This window comes from Drosophila santomea, chromosome 2L (assembly GCF_016746245.2).
Source record: "Drosophila santomea strain STO CAGO 1482 chromosome 2L, Prin_Dsan_1.1, whole genome shotgun sequence".
In the NCBI taxonomy this organism is placed as follows: domain Eukaryota; kingdom Metazoa; phylum Arthropoda; class Insecta; order Diptera; family Drosophilidae; genus Drosophila; species Drosophila santomea.
This window is the reverse complement of record NC_053016.2, coordinates 9,942,994-9,962,503: the sequence shown is the minus strand read 5'-3', so window position 1 is coordinate 9,962,503 and position 19,510 is coordinate 9,942,994. Positions and strand designations below refer to the sequence as shown.

Here is a 19,510-nt window from a genome sequence, read left to right as displayed (position 1 = left end):
GCATTTTTATTCAAATTTAATTGGTATTTGTTTATGGCCATAATAACAACGTTGGCGCTAATTTAATGGCATTGCGTATACGCAACTACTCATCATGCAGGAATTTATGATCCATGCCATCGACAGCGTTGAAATGACACTCCAAATGGCCTTCGATCGAGTGGCGTCCACTCTGCTCGTCCAGTTGACAACCGTGTAAATGAAATGGCACTCATTTCCGCCTTCAACTCTCCCACAGAAGTGTGAAGTTCAAATATTTGCAGCACTCACAATTTCCATGTTATATTTATAAAAGGAATATCCTGGCTAGATGTGTCTAATTAACAAAGGTGGTTAAAACTTAACTCTTTTTTTATCATGTGCAGTTTGGCAATTAAGCAAAAGCGTGTGCAAATATTAGCGTTTGAGACTGCGGGGAATAAACCAGTCTCTCTCTAAATGAAATAAAAGTATTTAATTAGTGCCCCTTTTCAGAAAGAGTTATAAACATGTGAATAAAACCGTAGTGAGACTCAAAATTTAATTGTAGTGCCGAATAATGTTTTGTGCCAACATACAACTAAATAAAGAAAACATATAACTGCTTAATTATTTCACGCTCCACCTCACGTGTGTCGTCAGCTAATGGAGTGGTGAACCATGCAAATATTTGAACACCACCCCGTTGTTGCCCCGAATGATTAAATCACTATCGCATGTGCCACATGATGTACGCCTTGGTGTTGCCGTCGATGTTGCCGATGCGGCAGATAAGACATGCATTATGGCGATACGGCGGGGCACAGTGGCTCCGGGTCGCCTCCCGAATGACATAATCGACGCTGCAGTTTCCGCACTCCGGAGTCCGGACAGAATGAGTCCGGAACATTTAAGATGAAGGTGGATGGGTGGACGTGGGCGTTGCATACACGGATGTACATGGATCTTGGTGGTGGGATGTTCCTGTCGATGTGGATGTATTGCTGCTGCTGTCGGGCGGCTTCCTGTTATGACGATGACGATGGGACACACAAGTAGCAGCTGATGAGTCCTGAAAGGCTGGCAGTTGCAACCATTATGAAACACAGAATGTTATGTGCTGGCTTCCTCTGTTGCCACTGCGGAAAAGTTCCTAATTAGGCATTTGAAGTGTGCGAGGGGCGGGAATAGGGATAAATTAAAGCTGCAAAGTTTCGCCATGTCGCTGCTAATCTCATTTCAAGTTGATCCTGCCGATGATAATGCTAATTATAATGATTTGGTTGACGTTGATTACGTTTTAGTTGGTGTAACTTATTCTTATTTATTGCGTAAAAGTTTCTAGGCCCAATGAACAAAACTTTTTCAGTAAGGTAAATAACATGTTCGTTGTCTTTAAGCCTAAGATTTCTGTCAGTGTTACATTTGTGAAGCGTGATAATTATAATGCCATTCATGTCCTTGGATGCAGAACGATGAGGGCTGAAATGACTCGTTTTTAATTTAACTAAAGGGGTGAGCAGTAATACCCTCTAATAAGTTATATTAATAAAACATTTCATCGTTCACATATGATTTTCAATTAATGTCCAATAATACACATTACCACAATCTTGTGCTGTAGCAAATGCATTTTAAATAAATCAATTGGATTTTTACAATCAAGTTAAAGCTTAAAGTGGAAAACATAAATAATGTGATTATCATGCATGCAGGACTTTTAATAATTGAGTCTTTTAATTATAAATTATTCAGAGAAATTACGTGCTCATTTGCAATTCAACCGTCTCCTCATTAGTTCGATTTTAAACCCAAAATAAATGGCACTTTCAAGATTTATTTGCTGCCTAATTTAAAAATACTGCTGCGTTGAAACTTAGTGAGATAGGCAATTCCACAGCCTTCACTTGGGAAAAGTCAAATGTGAAATTATCGCAATGAGAATTTTGCGGTTCGCTGAATCGAATGATGCTGCAGCTAAACTGCATAAATTGAAGCATTTTGGGTAGCGCACCTTTTCCATCACGTCTCATTAATTTCCACTGGCATTCCAAGTGCACTTCTCCGTGTGCCGTGTGCCATGTGCCATGTGCCTTGTGGGCGTGGCCCGCTGTGTGGGCGGGCGGTTATAATTTATTGTATGTTTACTTTACACTCGAGCGCATCCAGAATGTGGAATGCGAAAGGGGGGGCTGCAGGATGGGCCACGCACCGATTTTCCTTCAACTTTTGCTCCGGCTTATGCAAATAAAAGTGCATAAAGATGCAGATGACTGAAAGCTGGCACACACACACAAACACACACATCTGCCAGCTTGAATATTTTATGCGCTGCAGTTGTTTTGGGCAATGGGGAAAAAGTAATCTCTACTTGGAAAGCCAACTTTGGGACCGTGCACGGTGGGCAATAAAGAGTTTATCTTAAAAAGTTACATACATATTTCTCTTTTTATCAAAATTTGATATATTAAAATACCTTCATTTGGCCATAAAAAAATATATTTATGTATTTACTCACACATTTAGTATTAATATTATATTCTTGATAGTTTTAGCTTTCTAAAACTACATCTATAATGCAAAGCAGGAGGTCCTCAATTAAAATGGTTGGATAAGCATACAGAATATACATAAACAACAATTTATTGCATTATAAGCCAGTTCTGGGTAATGCTAACCATTTAAACAATATTTCAAACTATATTGTGCTAAAAGCTTCGCTTCAAGTTCCCAACTGCAATTGCATTAATTATCCACTTCTGACCATTGTCCTGAACATCTGGAAAGTGTTTCCATCTTCAGTTTGGAGCAGCAGGAGCTGGACCGAAGCTTAAGCACAATATTATTATTATTACTTTCTGCCCGTCGAATTTTAAGCAAAAAGTTTATTCCTCGGATTGCCGGGGAGGAGCTAGTCCATGCAGTTGTTTAAACTTGGCCCCAAAATGGAAGAGAAAGGAGCTTCCCTCGATGAGAAGGGGAAACTAAAGAGCTGCAGGCGGGTGGATGACTAGGATGGAGAACTCAACGGCCAGGCACTTGAAAAAGTTGAACTCATCCCCTTCTATCTCGTTTCCATCTTCGGGGCGCCACAGGTAGAGGAGAGCAGCATTCACATAGATACTCAGATACACAGATACACAGATACAAATGTGTATGCGAATATATAGTATAAAAAACTGCACTACATGGAGCTGCCGCTGTGCGCTGTTTGCTGAACTCAACTTGCAACTTTGTTGCCCTGGCATTTCGTACTTTTTGCTATTTTTACAACGAAGAGATCAAGGGTATGTCGGGTATGCAAATGAAATATTTGTCGTGCCAGTTAGAGCAATTGCATTTGAGTTAGGATCAGATAAAACCTATTCTTAATTTAAATTAAATATCTATACTATTATAAAAAAATTAATCTATTCCTTAGTTAATTTTGTATATTATTTTCTTTAATACTTAAAATGCAATCCATTTTCGAATTAAACATAAAATTGGCGGTATGTTACAGTCGAGTTCCGTATTTTTTAGCCATTGTGCGAATTTTTTATGTAGCTCTTCCTTTCGCTTTTCACTTTTCCGTCGAATTTGTTGCTGCTGCCTCCGTTGCAGTTGGATATTTCAGTATTTTGGCGTAGTTGCTTCATGGCCCGATGCATTCGAACACTTGCGATGTTGCATGGCCTGCATCTGGTTCCAAAAATAAAATGAAAAAATGTCATCCAACATGTCAGGAAATTCAAGGAGAGCTGCATCTGCTTAATTTCTTTGAATACTTGCACAAAGTTTCTAGCATTTGCGTTGTTTAATTTCTTCCCATAGGATATTCGTACCCAGGGGCTTTTTGTTTTATTTTTAAAAAAGATTATTTACCAAGAGGTATTTCTCAAACGAAACTTTCAAAGCAATCCAGACACTGCATTTCCCAAAATGCCATACAAGCGTTTAATGTAGCGAGCAAATTACAAAATGCAATCCTGCCAAGCCAAAGAAAAAATGAGATACAAGAACGAGATACGGGGAAAGTCTAAGACAAAGAACCACACATGTGGCTGACAATAATGTTGACGACATTTTCTGCTGTTGCACCCAACAATGGAGCAGCGGCCAACAAACTGGAACGACAGTTGCCAACGGGCCAGTACACAAACCCATGGATGCATTCCTTCGCCCTCAGCGTTTTGAAACCAGTTAGATGGAGCAACACCTACCACAAAAAGGGGCGGCCTCAACAAAAATGATTATAAAGAAAATGTTGGGAAAGCCAAGACAAAAACAAAGAGACATACAAGAACCGGACGTGCCACGGTCACCATTTGTTGCCGCATTTTGACAATTTTGCCATTTAATGTGGCGCAAGCAGTAGCTCGTGGAGATGTGGATTCGGAGGGCAGGAAGATGGTTGCACCAGGATGGCGTATACTCAACGCTTAGGCACAATGAGAAATTATCTCTTTGTAACATATCATTTGGAAAGAATTTTATTTGATTTATTATTTATCTGTTCGAGTGATGTTAGTTTTTGTACTTTAAAGAAAAAACTCTTTCGCACTTTTATAGTCATAGATTCACTATTTCAGTGACAACAAACCATGGGAAGGATCGCCAAAGGCACGCAAAATATCTGATAGTATTGACTTGAATTTTCGGTTCGGTACCGAAAACTGATTTTCACTTGGCTTGGATTCCCTTTTTGCATTTTCTATTACCCGACTCACTCGACTTAAGTGCATAGTGTGTTGTACTGTGCACTAAGTCCCTAGTAAGAAAACAAATTGTATTTTCCCAGTTGTTTGCCATCTTCCACCCTTCATACGCAAAAATGGCCAAATTGCGTATACGCAAGGTTGCACATTTCAGTGAGGAGTCTAGACCGAATGTTAGGATGCCTTGCAATCCACTCGTACTGACAACTAACAAAACTGTACTGATTTGTTGCTAATAGTTAATTCTGCTTCCCATTCTTATTCTATTTCATTTATTCGATTTTTTTCTGCGAATGGCTTTGGATTTGATTTTTCAAGTACAAACTAGCACAGAGCTACTGACACACAAAAGCCACTCATCTGCGGAATGGAAGAGGAAAATGTATTTGCGGTTGGCCAACTGCAAGGGAAGCACAATTTTCGATGTTTATGCTGCTGCTGTTCGCTTATTTATCGAGAGAGCTTAGCTGTTGTCGGGGTTCTGTGTGCATTTTGATTTAATTTGCAATGCGCTACTCAAAATGCATTTCCTTTTTGGCATGCAATTTGCCAAATGTCAAATAGGTTTGAGCCAATCTCAGCTGCATGGCTGACAAGCACAATGGAAATGGCTGACATTTGACAGAGGATTTGGTTCCTGTTCCTGCCATCACCAAAACCATACATTTGTCCCCCACCAACCGAGTTTGTGTGTGTGAATATGGCTTTAATTTGGTGTTGACTTTTATAAGATGTGACCCTTTGAATCATGATTCAGTCCAGCTCTGATTGATGTGAGTTTTTAGCACGTCCTCTCACTGCAAAACAAGGCAGAACAAGCCTCCAGTTTTTGGGGCCCAAAAGTCAAATGTCAAGCGCCCTTTGTTTTCCACTGGCATTCACCAGCAGTGATGCACTTGCATAGATAACCCGCATAATCGGATAATTGGATTTTATTTGATCGCTTTGTGGTGATAAAGTTTCATTAAATTTATAACTAAACAGTTGCAAAGCGGATTTATTTTTCTTAATTCGCATTACTATTTTGGAATGTGTTTATTGCCAATCGTTTAGAACTAAAAATTATAGTTTGACTAATATACATTTAAACACATTATGTGCATATCAAATAAATTATATTCAAATTATTTGGCTTAACATACATATATAATATATTACAATAAAATATTAAAATATAATTTGAGACTTATTTTTTAACCAGCCAAGCCAAGTAAAGTTAAACTAGACTTAAGTTAACTAAATGCGAAAGTCTCAGCCTCCATAGAGCTAATAATGAACATTTCGACTGCCATCATCACAACCCCATAAAAACGGAATGTGCCTTAGTCCATGTAGGCGGACAAAAAGGTGCACCACGCTGCCTATGCGTTTTGCGGACCACAGTGCGTATGCGTAATACGCAGATACGAGTGGCGGGGGAAGTCCTTTGCCGTCGTTGGCTGCCGCTTGTGTAATTGGGCGTGTAATTGTGTTTGCCTTTTCACATTTAGTCGGGCCCAAAAAAGGTCACTTTTGATGTGTGTCCTGTGGCGATGCTGCACTCCATGAGCAGAGCGGGCTCACCCAATTAAAATGTCGCTCAAAACTTTTGGCCCAATGTCCCTGGCGGAAGCGAAAAACCGTTAATTGAGTTTCTGTCCGCCAACGCGAAATGAATTATGAGCAACTTATAATGAAGACGGCTCAACTTGAGCGCAGCAACTTTTGGCAACTCGACAATGGGCCAAAGTCCATAATGACGGGCTGTCCTTGGCGCGTTCAAGGCCACGTCCTTCGGCGCAGCGAATTGAGTGATTGACTTGGCTTAGAGGAACCAGAAACGCACACCACCTCTAAGATGCCGCCAGTGCCCATTCCCTTTATTTATTTTTGAGCGTTACTTATTTTTTACCCACTCTCCAGTTGTCGAGCCTCAATAGGCTCCGGCGTGGCATGCCACACACCTGTCAGGATGTGTCAGGATATGTTCCATGCGTGACAGTTCAAGGCGCGGCTTAGGGCGAAATATTGGGTCCTCTCATCGAATATTCATGGCGGGCACCTTTTTTAATGGATGAAAAACAGTTTAATTCCCATGAGTTATTTATTTTCCCTTTAAGCCCTTCGGCCAATATCCTGTATCAAGGATATTAAAGGGCTAGAGACATATGGTAGCAAGTAGTAACTGATTTGTATGGGAGATAAGTTTTTAATTCAAAAAGATAAAGAGCCCGAAATTATGCCACTTAGATAGAATATGACTTGTGTGACTCCCAAATCATTTTGTGTGTTTGCTGACTCACGAAGACTGTTTTCTTGTGAACGTGCAAACACTTGAAAGTTACCGCTCAAAGTTGTCACTACGAAATACAAAAAATATATAAACACTTCTTATCGGCGGCGACGAAATGCAGAAACAACGAACATGTGCGTGCCATTAACATTATGACATTTGGGCATAAATAAGTTCCGCGAGATAGCCCAAAGTGTGGTATTAAAAATACGTTATCGTTAAATGTATGTGTCTTGGAAATTAAGATGAATGTCGAATTAGTTGTATTCAAATGATTCATGTGTTGCCAAAGACCCATTACTATAAGCAGGCTGATAGTGATAGCAATGGGTATCTGAGCGAAATCGGAAGGGCTTTAAGTAAAAAACAAATAATTTACTGATACTTATATCTTTATATGTATTTGGAAAGTTTAAACAACGGCGCATGGCGAACTACACGCGCTTTCTTACCATTCCATTTTACAACGGGCTTGAACTTTGCGACCCATCATTAAGATACCATCACGGGTGAAAATGTCGACTGATTGCCTTCGGCCATCTCTACTTTGATAAAGGAGCCTCGCACTTCGGCCATGTCAATGGCGCTCTCAACTGCGATAGAGGCCGTGATAAGAAACCGCAGATAAAAAATAGAAAATCGTCTGCAGTCCAATTGGCTTGGCCTGATAACACAGTTGGCTGATTGGCAGGGACCCCAAACAGCTGTGATTTAGTCATAGCCGAACGTTTGCCGTGTCCACATACCCACGTCGCAATTCCAACTCGTCGCGAAACCCGAAACACAAATAAGCCATAAATATTAAATGCCCAGAAACTGACCGTTTCTGTGAAGTGAAGTGTTCGCGACATGTTAAGTTATTTTCCGGTAGTATGGCTCTTATTCGCCCTACAAGTGCTCCGTGTTGCCACGGGCCAAATCATACCCCTGCCCACTTTTTGTTTGGGCCTTAGCCCGCAGTGCACTTGTGCCGCCGAGGCGAATGTGGTGCGGTTCCACTGTCCGGATGAGTATGCCATGCTGCTGGAGGTGTCGGAGCCGGGGGCATCGCTATATATGAGCTACTACGCCTTCGCCGATTTGCATTGGCTGCCGCGCTTCAACATCAGTTCGCTGGTGAAGATCGAGTTCGATGCGTACATCTTTTGGCCGGAGAAATTCCTGAGTGATTTACTGAAAACCTTGGGTGTGCAGACAGTGAAAGCGATTATTTTCCGCGATCGAACTATGGAAACGGTAGTCACACGCGATGTCCACAACTCGGGCGATGGATATATGGAAACCTCGCAGCCCGGAAACATAACGACCTGGAATTTTGGTTCGGTTACCGGCCTGAAGAAGTTCAAGTTCTTCAGCCACGTGCCGGAGCTGCAGGAGTCCATATTCCACGGATTCGACACCCTGCGGGATCTGCACCTCAGTGTGAACGTGAGCACGCTGCCGGGCAGTATGCTGACTACGGTGAATGGAACGCTGAAAACGCTGACCATCGAGAGTCCGCGTATAGTGTCATTCGGGAATCGACTGCTCCGCGAACTGCAGCAACTGCGCAACTTGAGTATCGTCCTCATAGATCCGTCGCATATACGCGACAAGCAATTGCAACCGCACTTCTTCGGTTCCATGAATAATCTGGAGGAGGTGCGCCTGGCGTCCGCCACAAGTAGTGTGAATCGCAGCATGTTCAAGGGCACCCACAAGTTGTCGCTGATCAAGATGAATGGCAACGACGATCTCACCGAGCTTCCCGGTGAAATTTTCCTGGATCAGGTCAATCTAAAGACCCTGGATCTCTCCTGCAATGCGATCAGCACTCTGCACGAGGATGTCTTCAAGGGCCTGGGCAATCTAACACTGCTGGATCTATCCAAAAATAGACTGACTAACTTGTCGAGGTGGGTGAAAAGGGGGTTCGGTTTGTTGTTTTCGCAACCTGCGCTTGCTTGCGCTGATTAATAGATGGCCCACCCAGCGATAGGGTCCGGACTGGCGCACCTGCCTCTAACCAAAGTAATTAATCGAAGGCACTCTTCTTCGCCTTATCGCTGTGGTGTGGGCTGCTGCCTCTTTCTCTTATCAATCCGGGCACGGTTAACAGCTCAGCGAGTGTTCTCTGTTTCCTCTGATAGACAAGTGGGGTTATCACGTGCTATCGTTCAGATACTAATTGCGGTGTTATTATTACAGTATTGCACAGCTGGGCTGGCGCCAAGTATGCCAAACATTACTAATTGATTGATCCTTATCTGATATAGTAATTCATACACTGTTATTTGTACGCCACAAATACTTTTTGAATATCTAAGCAAGTTATTTTTAAACGCTATCTTTCTAAGAACTCATAACCCTTATTATTTGTCATCACAATCTTATTGCCGATTGATAAGATGTGGTCGAACAGAAATTAATTAGATATTTTGCTGGCTGATAGACCAAAGTTTTCAACAAATTTAAAAACAAAATTTTAATGGCCTTTACAATATAAACAATATGAATATTTACAAGCAAATTGAATAAAACCAGCATTTTTATACTGATTTTCTTTCCTGTACAGGAAAAATAAGCTAGAAACCCAACATTATTTTGTAGATTTTATTTGTAGTTTCTATTGGTTTTTTACTCATTTAGTAAATGTAGAAAATTAGTTTTGGAAGGTGTTGTAAATTAAACATTCATGCTTATTATATGTGCCAAACATTAACATTATGTTCAACTTCAAATAACTTAGCTCTGCGTTTTAATCGCCTCATGTATGTTTATTAAGGTTATAACACTTGAACAACAGTTTAGAAGCAGTTTTCATATCGCTAAGTAAATATGTAAATAATATAATAAGATAACAAAATATAGCATAGCACACTTTGTAGGTGTTTCTTACCTTCAGCTAGTTTTCATATAAATAATATAATAAGATAACAAAATATAGCATAGCACACTTTGTAGGTGTTTCCTACCTTCAGCTAGTTGAAAAGGCCTTATCATTTTTGTGGGCTTACTTACACCACGATTTTAAAAGCATTAGAACTCTATTTTCGGAGTGGTAGACTACGATAGCCCCACTTGGATCCCGGTACCCCCGATTAATGTCAATCTAATCCTTCTGAGCTCTCCTCCATCCTGCAGCACCTTTTTCGACCCACTGACCTCGCTGAACGTTCTGCGTCTGAACAAGAACTCGCTAACTGCGATGTCGCCGAGTGTGTTCCAGGATGTGGTCAGTCTGAACAACATCGAGATGGTGAGCACCCAGTTCTACGGGGCCACGCTCCTGATGAACTACGAGGCGGTGGTGTGCACCAACGAGGAGACCTGCCAGTACAAGTCGGCGGAATGGCAGTGCGATCCCCGGTGCATCTGCTGGGTGCAGCGGAGCATCGGCAGTCTGATTGTGGATTGCCGCGGAACCGACCTCGAGGAACTGCCCGATTTGCCGGACACCACGCTGCTGAGCACGCTGCTCAAGGTGGGCAACAATAGCCTTACCAGACTGCCCAGCGTGAGCGAACACAGGGGCTATGCCAACGTGAGTGGTCTCTTCCTGTCGGACAATAACCTGACCACCCTTGGAACCGGTGACCAGCTGCCCGAGAATCTCACCCACCTGGACGTGCGTGGCAATCAGATTGAGTCCATCGGCGAGGAGTTCATATTGTTCCTGCAGGAGCCGAACAACACCATAACGCTAAAGTTGTCGGGTAACCCCATCTCCTGTGGGTGTGAAGCCCTTCCCCTCCTGTTCTTCGTGCGCACCAATCCCCAGCGGGTGACTGACATTGCCGATATTGTGTGCACCAAGCAGAAAAAGTCCTTTCAGCAGATGGAGGCCTTCGAGCTGTGTCCTTCGTATGTCCTGCTAATCAGCTCCGTGATCGGTGGCCTGGTGATCGTCATCTGTCTGATCACCGTGTTCTACCTGATGTTCCAGCAGGAGCTGAAGATCTGGCTGTATAACAACAATCTGTGCCTGTGGTGGGTCTCCGAGGAGGAGCTGGACAAGGACAAGACCTACGACGCCTTCATCTCGTACTCGCACAAGGACGAGGAGCTGATCAGCAAGCTCCTGCCGAAGCTGGAGAGCGGTCCGCATCCCTTCCGGTTATGTCTGCACGACCGCGACTGGCTGGTGGGCGACTGTATTCCGGAGCAGATCGTCCGCACCGTGGACGACTCGAAGCGGGTGATCATCGTGCTGTCGCAGCACTTCATCGACTCGGTGTGGGCCCGCATGGAGTTCCGGATCGCTTACCAGGCCACATTGCAGGACAAACGCAAGCGGATCATCATCATCCTGTACCGGGAACTGGAGCACATGAACGGCATCGATAGCGAGTTGCGGGCATATCTCAAGCTGAACACCTACCTTAAGTGGGGCGATCCGCTCTTCTGGAGCAAGTTGTACTACGCAATGCCGCACAATCGCCGGGTTCTGAAGGGCCAAAAGAAGCATGCGGGTCCGCTAATCTGAGGCTTGAATATATGTTAGATATTTTGGATGAATATACTCACTCGCTTGGTCAAACTTGGGCCTTAAAAGCTAATCTACATGCCTTGCCTTAGATTCTAAAGTTATTCTAAACATTCGAAAAGTAATTTAAGTAATTTAACTTATTTTTAGGCAAACTAATAACCTTACGACTTTGTTTCCAATTTTTCGGAAATTATATATTTACAAAATAATTTTACGAGTAATATTTACAATACGATAATGCTGTTAATAAATTGGAGAATGAAATAATCAATACAGTTTCTTAAACTGTTTAACTTAACTAATTTATTCTCTTTACAAACTAGCAGTTAGTGCTTATGTTTCGACAAATTCGATTTTGCATTCATCTTTAAGGTTGCAAGAGCCTTAGGTTAAATAATAAATTGTCGAGGTAATTAACTAAGCCGATAGCAGCAACATTTAATCGAAGACACAATCGCTCTACTGCCATTAATCAATTAGCTTAATTAAAACGATGATTAAGTGATAATAACAGCTTCGGATGATTTTATGACACTTATTATACATATTGAATAGAAATGTATATACAAGTTAGAAACTGGCAGGCATTGAAAATAGAATTATTTCCACATGCTCTTTGCCGCTTTGCAATACAAGTTACGAAGAACGCAAAGAATATCAAATTAATCACGTTTAAAAAGCTTTTCATTCACGTAAATTTTTAATTTACCAAGGGACCCACAAAGTGGACACTGTATAAGCCCTCGTCCAAATATCCCAGCTGGCTTAGGCTTTTGATGAGCTGCTCCTTGTTGTTGCTTCCTTTTGTTTCCCACAATGTATTCTGCCTGGATTGTGTCATTTTTCGCATGAGATTTTAATTAAATTTTAAACTTCAAAGCATTCGGTTGCTTTGGGTGGCGAGATAAAATGCCATTTGGCCTTAAATGAATTATAGCAGCTGATGTGTGCATAAGTGAGCATAAATTGCTGCTCTTCTGCATGACTAAAAATTAATTTTTCCCACGCTGGCTGCTTTTATTCCACATAAATGTTTGCCAAAGTCACCACATCATAATCATCGGCATTCGTGGGCAATAATATTGGCAATTTATATGGGCAAAGAGCTCTTTCGTTCAATAAACTTTCTTAAATATTTATTCAGTCACATGCTTAAAGTAGCCCTCGTGGCCTCCTCTTCAAACTCTAATTATCCAGTTCAGTAATTGCGCTGGCCTTCGTTGCTCAGTTGGTTCGACCACTGGAGCCCTTTCCCCAAATAGGCCGATTCAGGCCCAGAGTGGCGAGCCAAGCCAATTGCCAGCCAGATATAAGTGAAAATATATGTAATAACCAAAAGGGCAGAGAAAAACATTTGGCCAACTTGCGCTCCCTACTCTGTCAGCCCTTTTTTTGCCGCACGATTGCGTGGCCTTTTGTCCTCCCACCACCCACAAGCCACCATCAATGTGGGTGGTTGGGTGGTTGGGTGGTTCCGCAGAGCGTCTTTGAAGATTCATTGCCTGCCCGCTGGCCAACACTTTGTGGGCGCGTCGAGTAAAAGAGTGAGGGTCATAGGACAAAAGACAACAGAGCTAAAAACACTTATTTATAACGCTAAGTCCTTAAACTTAAAAACTGAATCATTTCCACTATCCTTTCATCTACAAAAAGTATCTTTAAGGACTAAAAACCTTGTAAATTAAATTATTATATATAATCAAAAGGGTTTATCTTCCAAAAAATTGGAATTCTTTAAATTCTACTACTATTGAACAACTGCGCGCTATGATAAATTACGTTTTCACAGCCAACTGACTGGCAGAAATTCAATCTTTTTGCAATCCAGCTCTGTGATTCGCTTTGAGTGCGGCATCCAGTTCAATTTTGATTGTAAGAATGCTCAGTTGAATTATATTTCGCTCTATAAGTTTGTAAGTGCTGACATTTGACCGCTTCCCCAACACTTTGTAGCTGCCATTGAATAATCATCTGGGCTCATTTTTCATAAACTTACTCTTCAAGTTGAAGTCCCAGTCCAGAAGTCTGGGTGTGAGTAGTTATCACAAACATCTGTTTGCCACTGCTTTTCATTTATCACGAGTTTTGCAAAGAAAACTATAATAAAACCGATGCTGCCCATTGCCAGGGCTTTTGGCTACGTGATTCAGAGGCCAACCATTTTCCATTCTCCACATTCTTTTCGCAGTGGCTACAACTCAAGCTGGGATTCCCTGGCGTTGAACTACTTAGTAGCCATAAAGTAAGGATGTGTGGCTCACAATGGGCCTGGGATGTGATGGTGTGGATGCCATCAATGGATTTCTGGCCTGGCGCCACCAGCAGCAACTGTAATCGAAAGCGGATGCAAAATGCTAAATTGTTGCTGGCTCTGAGTCAGCTTTTGGTGGCTCCATTGACGATGTCCCCAGCCATTTGAGCACACAAATCATTGCAAATGCATACGGCGAATATATTCCGTATATGTGCGGCATAGTATTTGCTGATTCTTGGCCACGGTCAAACACGTTCTATACATGGCTTTTATTACATTGCATTTTATTGCTTTTCATTGCCGGCTCACTCGCCACTTTCAAACGTGTGTATGTATGCAGATTGTGCAGCTTACTTTTCAATCATCCGATGGCAATGATACGCTGTCAGCAACTCGAGTTAATTAACTGAAAATAAGCTTATGCATGTAATTAAACAGTCCTGTGAGTTTCTTGACGTGAATTTGAAATCCTGCATCCGTTGTGCGTCTTTAAATGCAATAAACTTCGTGGAACTTTCGGCACTTTGCAGTGGTGTGTGTGGTTCCAGCCCCGTTGCGGTTATGTCCTGCAATTAGTGAAAGTTTTATTGCACACTTTCGTACCATGTGACCCTGCCCGGAAATGCATTTCGATGTCCAACACAAAGAGGTCATTAACAAGTGCAGAGTGCAGAGTTGGTCGGGTGCGGTTTCCTTTTCTTCGGTTTCTCTGTCCTCCAGCCGCCAACTGATGCACTCATTATATATTGACAGGAAATCACACCGTAGCCATGGGATTATAGATGGCCTACAAAACAAGCAAAGCAAAATAGTTCAAAATTACATTCCATGTTGGTATGTGAGCCTCTAAATCCAGTCATATTTAGTAGAAAATTTTATTTTCTAAGAATGATTTCCCATGTTAACCTAAGGTTTGAATGCACTTAATGCGTATACGTAATATATTCCTAAGCACGAACGCGCTGCTTAATTAAAAGCTTTTGAGTGTTGATCTAATATTTCACCTCATATATTCTATGCTCCACTGTCCTCCTGCTCGCATGCCGCCTGTCTGGTTGGTATTGGATTTCCCCCATCGCCTGGCAACCAGGCGCACTTATCTTTGATTGCGTGCAATTTGCGCTCGGCAAATTGTTCATATTTTTGGTTTCGGGCGCGCGGCTGAGTTGCTGACCTTGCCCAGTGGGCAGCTCGGCCAGAGGCGCGCTTGATAAATGACCACCTCGAAGGGGGGCCCCAAAAATGGAGGCAGTGAAAAACTACAGAAGGCGTTAAATCATGAATGCAGGCCAGTGCTGATGCCTGCACTGCCTCAACTCCTCACCCGAGGACTGCTGTCACATGGGATAAATCCGCACATTTTTCAGACACCGAGTGGCCGAGTGGACGAGTGGCTAAACCGCTGGTTCCACTTCGCTCAGTGGCCGAAAATCAATCGCGCTCGGCATTAATCAAAAACCCATTTATCAGCCAGTGAGCAGGCCTTTCTCCCGGAGGTTTATTAGCTCCCAGCTGGCCACGGCCGGTGATTAGTTGAGCGTTAACCCCGGATCGGCACAGTTCCATACGGGAGCCACAAAAACAGAAGAAATCGAAAAAAAAAACAAGTGCATGCGAGCCGCGCGAAAGTGCAAATTGCAATGAATATTTCACGCGAAATGGGACTTGATGGGGATAAATTTCGCTGGCTTGTTGGACGAATTGGCGGGACGGTCGGGTATCATTAATATCGCCAACTGCAGGTGACAACTGCCAGCTGCACTATCGTCAAATCCATTAGTGTTCCACTTTGTTGGAGTCATGTGAAGAAGGTGCCAACACGCTCACTTGGCCAGCCACAAACGCAATTCAACCGGCTGACTATCCACCCACTTTCAATTTATGTTCGGAACAAATACGGGAGTACGAATATATTCAACGTGTATCCACGTAATACTTTCCGTAAATAATAAACGCCCCGCATGTGAGGCACTCTTGAAGAAATGACTAAGCTGGGAGCTGCCAGTGAGCTGCAGCTGGAACTCAAAGCCAATTCCGGGTCAAGTGGATCAGCAGCTAGTTGTGCATCGTCCTCGAGTGCAAATTGGATTACCCATCAAACGGCAAAGGAGAGACAAGAGCCAATGCCTGACAGGATGCTTACCCTCAGTGCGCAGGGTCTTTTGGTATGTCGAAAATCATATGAATTCCACTTAATTGTCTGCTTTGCGGAGACGTTTCTTTACAAACAAGCAAGATAAGTCGCTATGGTAGAGTGCCGCGACTATCAGATATCTTTTACTAAGCCTACGGTGGTGCTAAAGATCTTGAGCGTTCAATTACTTATTCTATTGAATAACACGACTTCCAAAAAGTATAAAGTATAAATGTATACTTATCAATATTGACTAAAACTGTCAAATCACTAAGTATTTTAATTGGTCATATACTGCAAGCCTTAATGCATAAAAAAGGTAAAGGTAAAAGGTTGCCCTATTACCAACTACTTCTTGAAACTAAACTCCATTTTATCGAATTCGAGCAGAATCAAAACAAGCACTATGAAATGGAAAAAACTTACTTTTGCATTACGATAGAAAATTTTAATGAACGTCAAGATGTGAAGAATGGTGTCTGTAGATATTTCTTTGGATTTTTGCTTACACTAATCGAAAATAGGAAATCATACTGCCGAACGTCTAGCTTGATCCTGGCAGTGTGCTGACTAGTCGGCGTGAAGGTGCTGTCGGCGCTTGGCGCGCCCCTTGCCGAGCTTTTTGGACCTCAGCTTGGCCATGTGCGACATAACTAGGTAGCTGCCCGGCAGGATCAGCAGCATTAGGTATATTTTCAGGAAGAGAACCATGTCAAAGGTGATGTTCCAGGAATTAGGCATTTCCACGGTAAACCGTTTCGTCTCTTCGATATAGGGAATATTACGTAGCACGATGATGCCCTCGCACAGGATGCCCATGGGATAGAGCGGTATCCAGACGGTGTACCTTAGCCAGGTGAGCAGGCCCACCTCGCGACCAAGCAATTGCGCCAAGTAGTAGGGATATCTAGTGGGGTAAAGTTCAGTAGATAAGACCTTTATCCATATTTCGATAAAGTCGCCGCACACTCACCGCACCAATTCGACCAGAGACCATATTACAAAAACGTAGAAAACCACGGGCTTGGCATACATGCGCGGTTCCATGTCGATCATGAGAAACAGGATGAAGTTGCGTCCGGACACCTGGAAGAAGGGCACCACTGCACTGCCCTTGGTGTAACCGAACATGGGGTGCATCACCTCCAGATACTGCAGCAGCTGGACGAACTTGAAGGCGTTGCCCACATTGGCGTAGGTTTTGGCAATGCTATCGATGCCATCGCGATAGTAGAGTACTCCCATTACCACCATGATATACAGGTAGCCCACGAACATGGCCAGGTTGTAAAAGATCATGTACACCTTCTTCGTTTTCTCTGTGGGATAAACGCTCGTTGTGATTACTTAATCAATGCAAATGGCATACAATCTCTCTAACCCTTGATGTAGCCCAGCTCGCGCTTCTGGAGATCGGCGTACTCCTTCTCGTAGTCCTGGCGCACATCGCGGGGCTTCTCCTCCACCTCGACGTCGTCCTCGGTGCGCCAGCGGTCGAAGTCGATCTTGAGCCAGTGGGGCTTCTGGGGAGTGGCCACCAGGCGGGGCCACCACTCCGGCTCCAGTTTGCGGATCTGCAGCTCGATCTTGTTGTCGCTGACCACGAAGGTGGCATTCTCGTCGTCGATCAAGGCGTAGAAGTGCAGCTCGAACTTGTAGGCATTCACTCCGCGAGCTCCGTGGCCGTTGGCACTAAAATTCACCGAAACCGGCGAAAAGTCCGCGATGGCGCCCTGAATAACAATTTCAATTACCATTATTGATTTTTCAGTCTGCTGGGCAGTGGTACCTATGCAAGTGCAAGCCCACATACCTTGGCATCTTTGAGGTCCACTTTCAGTAATAGGGTTTGCTTGGTCTGCGACCAGTAGACCAGCGGACTGAGGTTTGCCATTGGTTCTTATCAAACTAATATAAACATCTCCAAACCGAAAATAACCTTTGATATCGCTCCGAATGCGTATTGCAGCACTGGCTGTGTGACAGACAAGCAGTGTTGGAAAGCCCTCGAATCTGGTATATTTCAAATACCAAAGCATTTCTCCACTAGCTGGTGGGAAACTTAGCTGAAGACGGTGCGGAACTTTGCTTGCATTTCAATTTGATTTCTTATTGGAATTTCAGCCGTTATATTTTGCATTTCCCAACGGAATTTTTCTTTAATATATTGAAAACAAAATAAGACTGCTCGGAAAGTTAAAAACAAAATATAAAAAAAAATTTGTAAAAATTGTAATGCAATGCTAAATTTTTATTCAATTAATTTATCACAGTCCTGCACAGTACTGCCAAAATTAATATAAATCAAAAATTGGAGTTTCCTTAATAATTTTTGTGATTCGAATTTTTTTTGTTACAGCCATCCTTCTTAACAATTGCAATAATATCTTAAAACATTATGTTCTAAGCTATAATTAAAGGGGAGTTCTAATTTCATAAAAACAAGTCTAACTTATTTTTGTGTACTTTCCTTTGGTGGGAAATTTTCGGGTCATTTTGATTTATGGGCCGCCACCGCGAATGTCGGAAGTTGTCAGACAACGGGGCAAAAACAAAGCCGAATAAGCGGGAAAATCCTCGGAATCGTCGAGGACCTCGACTGGGTGTTCTGTAGTATCGGGTATATATAGTCATACATATATATATATTTATATATGTATATATCCCTGTCGTATGGCCAGACATGGCCGCACTGCTGTTGTCCTTAGAGCTTCCTTCCTTTTTGAGCGGGTGGCGTTGCTAAAACAAAAGGCGACAACTTGTCAGGCTTGTTTTGCCATTGGATTTTGTAACTGGAGCAGGCACAATGAAATGGAGCATACGTGGGCTAGGAATAGGACTGCAGGAGCCACCTCTGCTAATCCCGCTGGGTATTACTATTTTCTACATCTCTTTCGCAGCCATCGAAGCCATCGAAGCCATCACAACCAGCACAATCCCATATCATTTTGCACACAGGCGTAGGCCGAGAATCGGGCGGCGGAAAAGAAAATGCTGCGGTTTCTCGAGAACCGCTAGACACGGCGTCTGCCCAGGCACCGTTACCGAACCGCCCATCTATCTATATGTATATGCTTAGCTGTATCCGTATCCGTATTCGTATCTGTATCTGTATCTGTATCTTCGTGTCAAGGTAAGTCTACTCAGTAAGCTCCTTTGTAAGTTTACCTTTCGGAACATCGTAAGTGTTGCAAAGTTCTCAGGCACCTCGAAAAACAGGCCCATAAAAAATAAACTCTTAGTTTCCTTATCCGTGAAATTGTATTGATTTGGCTTTTGAGAGGGCCCGCTTTGCATTATTGATGATTGCAATTTTGTGGCCAGCGAAAACGAACAACGACCCTTTGTGACACTGACCCTAAAATATCCCATGCTGTTTAATTATGCATGCTCGGCCTGTATGGGAAGGTCAACCTCCTTAGCAAACAGATGTTTCACTTGGCCAGTCCATCGTGGCGTATACTTGATGCGAACTGACGCACTTAAGTGCCCCTAATCACCGTTAATGACAAAGCTGTATATGCTGGCCCAAACGACACATAGAACCTGTATGTAACGCCCATATATACGAGTATCATGATAAATAGGAATGCGCCTGCTGACATTTCCTCCCCCCAAAAACAAAATACCCAAGCCACAAATGCTTCCACATTTCGTTTGTTGTCCATTTGCGCCCAAACAAAGCGCAGCAAATGGTTAAGGTCAAGTTAAACAGGAGTCGGAGGAC

The 19,510-nt window shown here is 42.9% G+C and overlaps 2 protein-coding genes across 2 annotated transcripts; one reads left to right on the top strand and one right to left on the bottom strand.

The window, feature by feature from the left end:
- The first annotated feature begins 7,655 nt into the window (after positions 1–7,655).
- Positions 7,656–11,579, top strand: LOC120458887 (protein toll). The gene is made up of 2 exons (XM_039646726.2): positions 7,656–8,822; positions 10,051–11,579. Exons 1-2 carry the CDS (start codon positions 7,777–7,779, stop codon positions 11,390–11,392), a joined length of 2,388 nt encoding a protein of 795 aa, XP_039502660.1. The 5' UTR covers positions 7,656–7,776; the 3' UTR covers positions 11,393–11,579.
- Positions 11,580–16,209: 4,630 nt separating this feature from the next.
- Positions 16,210–17,759, bottom strand: LOC120458889 (very-long-chain (3R)-3-hydroxyacyl-CoA dehydratase 3). The gene is made up of 4 exons (XM_039646728.1): positions 17,597–17,759; positions 17,165–17,516; positions 16,757–17,102; positions 16,210–16,690 (listed from the first exon to the last, which is right to left on the bottom strand). The coding sequence occupies exons 1-4, from the start codon at positions 17,675–17,677 to the stop codon at positions 16,354–16,356; spliced, it is 1,116 nt and encodes a 371-aa protein (XP_039502662.1). The 5' UTR covers positions 17,678–17,759; the 3' UTR covers positions 16,210–16,353.
- Between the last annotated feature and the right edge of the window lie 1,751 nt (positions 17,760–19,510).

Bases quoted from the DNA above. Each gene is read 5' to 3' on its own strand.
- LOC120458887 (XM_039646726.2), top strand. From the start codon at position 7,777: ATGTTAAGTTATTTTCCGGTAGTATGGCTCTTATTCGCCCTACAAGTG. The intron at 8,823-10,050 runs GTGGGTGAAAAG...TCCATCCTGCAG, and splicing joins AGACTGACTAACTTGTCGAG to CACCTTTTTCGACCCACTGA.
- LOC120458889 (XM_039646728.1), bottom strand. From the start codon at position 17,677: ATGGCAAACCTCAGTCCGCTGGTCTACTGGTCGCAGACCAAGCAAACC. The intron at 17,517-17,596 runs GTATGTGGGCTT...ATTGTTATTCAG, and splicing joins TGGACCTCAAAGATGCCAAG to GGCGCCATCGCGGACTTTTC. The intron at 17,103-17,164 runs GTTAGAGAGATT...TTTATCCCACAG, and splicing joins CGAGCTGGGCTACATCAAGG to AGAAAACGAAGAAGGTGTAC.